The sequence below is a fragment of the Genypterus blacodes genome, unplaced genomic scaffold (assembly GCF_046128005.1).
Source record: "Genypterus blacodes isolate CSIRO-AG114 ecotype Tasmania unplaced genomic scaffold, CSIRO-AGI_Gbla_v1 ptg000052l_1, whole genome shotgun sequence".
In the NCBI taxonomy this organism is placed as follows: domain Eukaryota; kingdom Metazoa; phylum Chordata; class Actinopteri; order Ophidiiformes; family Ophidiidae; genus Genypterus; species Genypterus blacodes.
In genome coordinates this window covers 4,727,501-4,735,617 of record NW_027466864.1, presented here as the reverse complement: position 1 = coordinate 4,735,617, position 8,117 = coordinate 4,727,501, and the positions used below count along the sequence as shown (strand labels likewise).

At 47.8% G+C, this 8,117-nt stretch overlaps 1 protein-coding gene across 1 annotated transcript in view; it reads left to right on the top strand.

The window, feature by feature from the left end:
* The first annotated feature begins 6,313 nt into the window (after positions 1-6,313).
* Positions 6,314-8,117, top strand: part of il21r.1 (interleukin 21 receptor, tandem duplicate 1) — a 7,877-nt gene continuing 6,073 nt past the window's right edge. The window contains exons 1-4 of the mRNA XM_076150430.1: positions 6,314-6,927; positions 7,276-7,358; positions 7,471-7,579; positions 7,920-8,110. Of these exons, the coding sequence (XP_076006545.1) occupies positions 7,304-7,358; positions 7,471-7,579; positions 7,920-8,110 (355 nt within the window). The 5' untranslated portion in view covers positions 6,314-6,927; positions 7,276-7,303. The remainder of the gene's footprint in view (positions 6,928-7,275; positions 7,359-7,470; positions 7,580-7,919; positions 8,111-8,117) is intronic.

Below are 8,117 nucleotides of genomic sequence, written 5' to 3'. Positions count from 1 at the left end.
GTTCACTTAGCGGGTCTGCGGGCCTTTGAATGGACACTTAAGGAGCTCAGTGAAGAGCCTCTAAAAGCTCTTAAAGAGACGGTGCCGTCGGTTAAAATACCACGTGTCCATGCAAATATACACCAAATATATGCAGAATGGTGCAACTTACTAAAAAAACAGTGGCAGAGAGACTTGGTGCAGGCGTCCATGATGGTTCTACAGGTCGTCTTGATTTTACAGTCAGAGTATCACTGTGACGCAGGCAGACGATGAGGAGGCCAGGTCGTGTTTTAACAACAATTATATACAACAAGTGAATAGAGGTGATGTCAGTCTAATCAGGGGGGTTCTGATGTGTAGTTAGCTCGGCTCTCGCGCTGTTTGAGGAGTCACAGGAGCCCGTGGAGAGTCTTGTTGTGTGATATCTTGTTCCGGGTTGTGCTGGTAAACTCATCTGATCTGTAATTGTATAATGTTGGCCGTTATGGAAGTCTCTAAATGATCAAATGAAGAAGAAGAAGAAGAAGAAGGAGAAGAATGCTGGTCAGGCTCGTAGTGGCACTTTGATCAAGGGACTTAGGAAACAAATGATCGTCATAGCAACCACAGACTAAACATAATACTTCTATTTCTTGATTTGATGACACATTCTCACTTTACAGATAATTCCTCTTGCTGCCTTGTGGCTAATTTCATGTGTTTTTGTCTTAATTCCCACATTATTCCTCCCGTCTTCAAAGCCTTAGGAATCCTGATGAGTCTTTATTCACTGATCCTCAGTCATACGCTCTGATGGAGCACAATGAGGAGGAGGAATTAAATCAAACGTACCTTTATCTGACTCTTCTTGGGTGGTGGTTTAGGAGGGGGGGATGCTAATTTGATTTGTCTGACCAATGGGCCAATAGGGCCAGCTTATCCGTGACCTCTGAACCTGGAAGTTTTCCACTTGGCTGGTCGGTGGGGGGCGAGAACCTTCACTTGACCCTCCTCGGCCTTGTATGGTAATGCCGCAGCGGGGGGGAGGGGGCGGCCATCAGAGAGAAACGCCGCGACAAGACCGAGCGCCGGGGCTGTGTGCGCACGCCGTAGGTCTGTCAGCGACTCGTCAAGCCGGCGACTCCCATCGTGTTCAGGTTTTATCAGATCAGGCCCAGAACCGAACCCCCGCCGCCCCCCTGCTGTGGGCATTACTCACACCTGAGCATTATCAGCCAGGCACTTAGATTTATGCCCGGTTCACAACATGATCTATAATCTCACAATTTTACAGGAAAAATGCACCCCGGGCCCCTTTTAACGCCGCCGTACATCATCCATCTGAGACGTCCCACGTGTTCCAGGAGACGCCGTATTTCACCGCCGCCTTGCCCGAAATTTCAAGGGTGACAGTTTTCAAAAAAGGCGGCCGGGCGATCGGAGCTGAACTTGTTGCATCAGCTCAATGTTCGGTGTGTGTAAGGGAAGAAACGGGGACAGAAGTGAGACGAGGTGTAGCTGTGGACACTAACACCTGCAGTTTACCTGCATGACAGAGAGACGCACACTGTAAACGCACAACTACACTTTGAATAAGACAAACTATCGCAATCCTGACACCGCAAACGTTGAGTTCCATTTCATAACAGACACATTTTTCCACTAATAAAAGTCCTGAACTCCCAGTGAGTCAGGAGGAAGAGGAGAGGAGATATCAGTGAGGTGCTGTAAACGTGATCTATAGGCCTTTGCTTCACGCCGCTGCACGTTTTGACAAAGCAGAAGAAGAAGAAGAAGAAGGAGTGCAGGTGTAACTAATAACTTTAACGAGCCGGCGTTCACAAAGCGGCGCTCTGCCACTGAGACACCTCAATGGAATGCGGTCATTAATGTGATTAATTACACCTGCGCTCTTTCCTGGTACGGCAGGTCAGAAGGTCCGCTGAGGTTTACTGCTCACAAGTTAGTTAGCGGCGGAATGGATTTCTGACCCCAGTCTGTCTTCGTCACTTCCACCAAAGTGAAGAATGTACGGCAGAGCGGCAGAGCGCCATGTTGTTGCCAAAAGCACATCGGCGGTCACTTTCAGACCTCATCCATCACATTCACACATTCAATTCAGTCCCAGATCAGGTTCAGCTTTATGTTCCTGAACGCACCACGGGTTGGCTAGCTGCTTTCAAAGGGGCCGCAAAGGACGTTAGCGGCAAAAATAGCATTAAAGTTTCTCATCTGAGCCGGCTCTCTTATGCGTACGCGTGTGGCGGCGTGTGTGTCGCTGTGCCAGCAGGTATCGTTGATGAGAGCAGGTAGGCAGTAGGCAGGATTTCCCCCCCCCGGTCAGGCTCCAAAGCCCCCTGTGAAAGCACGCAGGGCTTTACATGGAAGCGCCGCGATCACAGCGCCGCGGCTCAATTAGCTACTGTTGTGGGTGAGGGGCCGAGAGCGAGCGGGGGTCCAAATCCTCTCTGGCGGGCCCAGCTGGGAGGATTAAGAAGGGTTCCTGTCCCGTGGCTGACCTCTTCAAAGCCTGCGCAGATGTCCTTATCCCCCCCACCACCACCACCAACACACACACACACACACACTCCAAAAACTCCCTCTTGTCAAGCTCTCTCTTGACCTGCCAACAAAAACAAAGCACTCAGGTGACGCCCCTTATCACAAGGGCACTCTCCCTCTCTATCTCCGCCATCTCATCTCTTCATCTCCTCCTCCGCCCCATCTATCTATCTGTCTCTCCCTCTCTCTCCCTCTCTCTCTCCCTCTCTCCCTGTCCTCGTGTGTGTCGGGTATCCATCGAGGCCGGTCGGGTTTCAGAACGACCTCAGGATAGAAACGAGCCTCTCAATCTCAGCGCCCGAGCCGCCGTTAGCCTGCAGTGTTTTCAAACAGCAAAGCCAGATCTCAGTTAAATGCCATATAAGTTTTGTGTGTGTCGTCATCTGTGAGTTCCTACACTGGAGATTCCCGCTGGTGCTTTGATTATTGTGAATATTGGGTGGACAGTGTCTTCTCCTGAGTCGGAGCTGAACGTTGCTCCCGGTTCTTTGGCGTAAAAGAGCCTGAAGTTCTTGTGCTTCCTGGAAAAGTTCCTTTCTTTCTTTCTTTGATGCTGCAAATGTGCGACAGTACTTGTACAGACAGACGGGCAGAGAACGTGTGAGGCCTCTCAGATGAAGACGGAGGCCTGCATGTTCTGAGTCACTCTCTGCTCACTGAAACATCTTTTCCATCTGATCAGCCCTCAGCTCCTCATCTCTCCTGCTTACCCGCCAATCTATCCAGCTTCAATTTCCACCCTCTCTTCTGTATTCATCGCCTCTGCAAATCCATCCATCCCTCCGTCTCTGTCCTCTTCCTGGTTCCTTCCATTTTCCATCCCGTCCCTCATTACCTCCCTCCCTCCCCCGCCACCCCCCACCCACCTCAGCGCGAGGCTGTCAGAGTTTTAGGGATCCGGTGAGCTGTGAAATCGCACAAATTGCTGTTGCTTTGCGTCTGGCCTGGCAACAGAGAGGGGGAGATAGAGAGAGAGAGAGTGTGTGTGTGAGAGAGAGAGAGATTTTCTGCTTCAACACTTCTGAACCTGCATCGCCCCCTCTGTGCCCCTTCCTCCCGTTCATTCAGACATGGACAAGCACACGCACAGCTGCAAGACTGCATATTTACCGGCTACACCACCCCTCCCCTCCCCTCCCCTCCCCTCCCCTCCTCACACACACACACACACACAATCAACTTTTCCACCCCCTACCCCGGCGCTGAACATGTAAGCGCACCGCCGCCGCCGCCCTCGCCCTCGCCACCCTCACAGTAGAGACACCTCCACCACTTTGCTTCAGTGTCCGGGTCACTTCACAGAACAACTTGACGAGAGCTTGCAGCCCTCGAGAGGGATGAAGACCCCTTCTTGACCTGACGAGAGCTATTTTAGCCACCTCTGCTAGAAACAGAGCAACCCCCGCACGCACACACACACATACACACACACACACAGAAAGGACAACCACCCACTACGTACCCCAAGGAAAACCTTTGAAGATGTAATGCAAAGGTGCAGAAGGTCATAAAGGTCCATGTTGAGGCTGTTTTTACACTTTTCACTATTTGTGTTTTCCCTGTTGTGTTGTTCTTAGTAACAGGCAGGTCGCTGTTAGGTGCCACAATAAAGCATCTGTCTAAACTCAGCTAACTACATTTGGAACACGTGCCTTTATTAAATCGGGCCGTGTTCTCCTGATCTTCACCTCCTTCTTTTCTCCCAGTAACTGATTTTAAAACCTTTGTATTAACTTTGTGTTAACGTACCAAAAAAAACACACGGGCTTTAAGGGCCTCATGCAAAAACCTGCATGCTCTGTTGTGATTGGCCGGGACTCGTACCTGGTGGGTTGAGTGGAGGCGAGTGAATTCATGTTGATGTAGACACGTTACAGATGTAAAGGACCAATCGAAAACAAAGCTTTGGAAGCAATCCAGCTGCTGTGTGTTTGTCTTAGCCCAGGATTTCTATCAGCAGGGACCTGGAGTGTTCAAACTTAGACAAAGTCCTACACACACTCCTGGCTGTCGGATTATGCTGTTAAAAAAAGTTAGAAAAATAACAAAATCCTAATGTTTAAGGTATGGAATTACAGAATACACGACTTTGCAGGCAAATTGAGACGGACTCCCGAGGCTCATCGTTTACATTTGACTTTATGCAAAGGCCCTTACAGTGAGGACGTGGAGGTAAATGTGTTGTTTCTTCGTAAGGAAAAGCGCCGGAATAAAAGAAACCGGAAAAGAAACAAAAACACCAGACAAAAAAGCGTTTACGTTTTCAACTTTGCTTTATATCTGGGATCTATGAGTGTTCTTTATAGGTGTTGGTTGAAGAGTTTAGGGAGCTTTTGTCATTGCTCCTTCAGCTGAGGACTTTTTTTTTTTTTTTTTTTTTTTTACAGCTACACTATTTTTGAACAGTACAGTCAAGCTATAGGAATGTATATTGTCACATAAAAATATACCATAACCTATATATGAACATATGCACAGCTCAGACAGCGACATAAATACCCACTGACTCACAAACACACACAGAGTGCAGCACTGACTCACACGTGAAGAACAACCATTAGACTCTGGACACTCCACTCTATATATGTACAAAAACACACACCAGGAGCTATCAGGCTGTCAAAAGATATTTGTGTGTACAGTAACAGCCATAAGTGAGTATTAAACGTGAAGCTGAATCGTCTCTGCTGCCCTCTAGCGGTGAACCCGTGTACAGGTGCTCTGAAATGCATTGAAAGAAATAACAAAACTTTACACGTTTTGCTTTAGTAAATGTAAAATACATATTTAATATCAAGATTGTGTTGTTTCTACAGTTGTTTGGGCTTGATTGTATGAATTAAAAGTGTATAGTTACGTTTGTAGCTATACCAAAGTGACACAATCCTGTAGTTTGGTTACATAGTGTCAGATCATCATACTGATTGGGTAACCATGGCAGCCATAATGTATATATTTCATTATTTATCTCAATATAATTAAAGTTATCCCTTCTGATACTGTTGTTTTCCACAGGTTCCATTCTGCCCCTGCAGCCTCTGACTCGGACAGATGTGTAATCCACGTGTACATCAGGTTTAGGTACAAACGCGGGCACAGTGACCTCTGGTGGCGGTGAGAGGAGACGACACAGCGGCTGAGTTCACACTGGGGTAAAGATGCAGGGTGACGCATCGATTGAACAGCATCTATCTGAAACATTAAAACGTCCATAATAACGTAATTGAAAAATTAAAAAAAATTAATAACCATTTAATATTCAGTCATATATATTTAAAATAAGTAAATGTAACTTAAATACCTGCTTGTTGTGTGCAGGACTGCAGTTTAGAGGCTACAGTGTGTGTGTGTGTGTGTGTGTGTGTGTGTGTGTGTGTGTGTGTGTTTGTGTTTGTGTGTGTGTGTGTGTGTGTGTGTGTGTGTGTGTGTGTGTGTGTTTGTGTGTGTGTGTGTGTGTGTGTGTGTGTGTGTGTGTGTGTGTGTGTGTGTGTTTGTGTTTGTGTGTGTGTGTGTGTGTGTGTGTGTGTTTGTGGTGTCTTGATGACTTGATGACTTGATGACTTTTATGATTAGATAAATAGAGATAAAAGCTGCAGAAGAAGAACCCTTGAACTTCACGACTCCTGGGCTGGTTCAAACCGGTAACCCTTTGGTGTCACCAGTTGACATTTGGCTCTGACTAATGTCGCTGCCTCGAAGTGATATGAGACGTCTGTAGACTCCAACTGAGTCATTCCGCTCACACAGAGCCCCCCCACCCGACCCCACCCATCTCAGACTGACTGCAGCATTGTAACGTTGATTCCACGCTTCATGTGGAGAACACTACATCTACCATCAAATCCGCCTGAGTTACCGTGTGGACCCAAGTTGGACCCACAGGGGCAGAGAGCAGCGTTTACATCCTGACTCACACACACACACACACACACTCTCAGACACACACACATGGCGCTTTGCTGGAAACTGCAGAAACCCCCTGATGCACTGTATGATCACACATGTAGGAGTTAAAGATTAGGAAAATCTATTCTACATCTGCAGTAACAGACGTCTCAAAGCATCTCCTCCTCCTCTCCTCCTCCTCTCCTCTTCATCTCCTCTTTATCTCGTCTTCACCTCCTCTTCCTCAATGCTGGCTGAAGTATTTTTTCAGTAACGCGTCTCTTCCTTTGTTCTCTGGGTGACAATTGCATATTCACACCAGCCGTGTGCATGTGGTGGGAAGGCACCTCACACTCACACACACACACACACACACACACAGGGTTGAAAACCACATCCTACGTCACATCACTGATGACGGTGCTTTCGATGTGAGAGCCTGAACATTGTTCCACTAAACACACACTCTCTCAGTCACTCACGCGTTGCTGCGTCAAACCTGTCAGTGTGTTGGATCAGGTAAGATTCTCTTTCATTCACCCTGATAGATAGAAAATGTGGGAAATAATTTTTAATTGTTGAGACATTTAAGAACCATTGATTACTTGTTGATTTTGATTAGAGAACAGTAGAGCTGGTTTATGTACATTGAAGCAAAGATGCTGTGTGTTAAATATGATATGTGACATCGACACCCGTAACACCACTGAGCCTTATCCTCCCAGAGCAACTCTTTCCTTCCCCTTCCTTTTTTGTGGTGTGTGTGTGTGTGTGTGTGTGTGTGTGTGTGTGTGTGTGTGTGTGTGTGTGTGTGTGTGTGTGTGTGTGTGTGGGCATCATGTTTACATTGACCGTGTCTAATTCCAGCTGCCGTGCAGCTACCTGTCTGGTCCTGATGGCTGCTGGTTTCGTCTTCATCTCGCTGCTGTTGGCCTTGTTGATTCCCGCTGGTAGGCTGCTTGAAGATGACATACACACAGACAGACGGGCCGCTTTAAGGTGTTAAATGTAGATGCAGATGCAAGCTCGCACAGCTGACCACACTTTCCTTCTGTGCTGCAGTGGCGTCTTCGTGCAACGTCGCCTGCACGACAGACTACAAGACTCTGCTGAACTGCTCCTGCTCAGGACCTGTGCCGTCGTCTCCGGTCCTTATAGAGGCATCATGCAGGTACGAGAGGCCCTCAGTGTCCCTGCACCTGATTGGTGGCAGCGTATTGTAGAATATGTGGCTTTAACACACTCATCCAGCTTTAATTTAAATGCTTTACTGAGTGAGACTGGAGGCCTGCCGGTGTTATTTCCCTCTTTATTATTAATTTCAGATCTATAAGTAACATTGTGTCTCTTTTATCTTTATATATTTTTGTATTCCTGACTCAAAAAAACCTTGATTTAGTTTCTGTCAGATGTATGACAGTGTGGGGTTCTGTTGTTTCGTCTGGCCTACGTGCTTCAGTCGCCTATGACCTTCAGCTGCGTGACTCCGCCCTCTGTCCGCCCTCTGTCAGTTTGAGCCTTATAGGAATGGCGAGCGTGGAGGCCAACGGCAGCTGCCAGGTGACGCCGCCCCGCTCCTGGTGCGTGATGCGTCCGGACGGGTTCAATGCGATGGCGTCCATCGACACCGTCTGTGTGGCGAGCGCTCCTCAGCTCAGAGCCAACACGACTGAATCACCCGACTGGATACTCAGTGACATGGGTAAGGC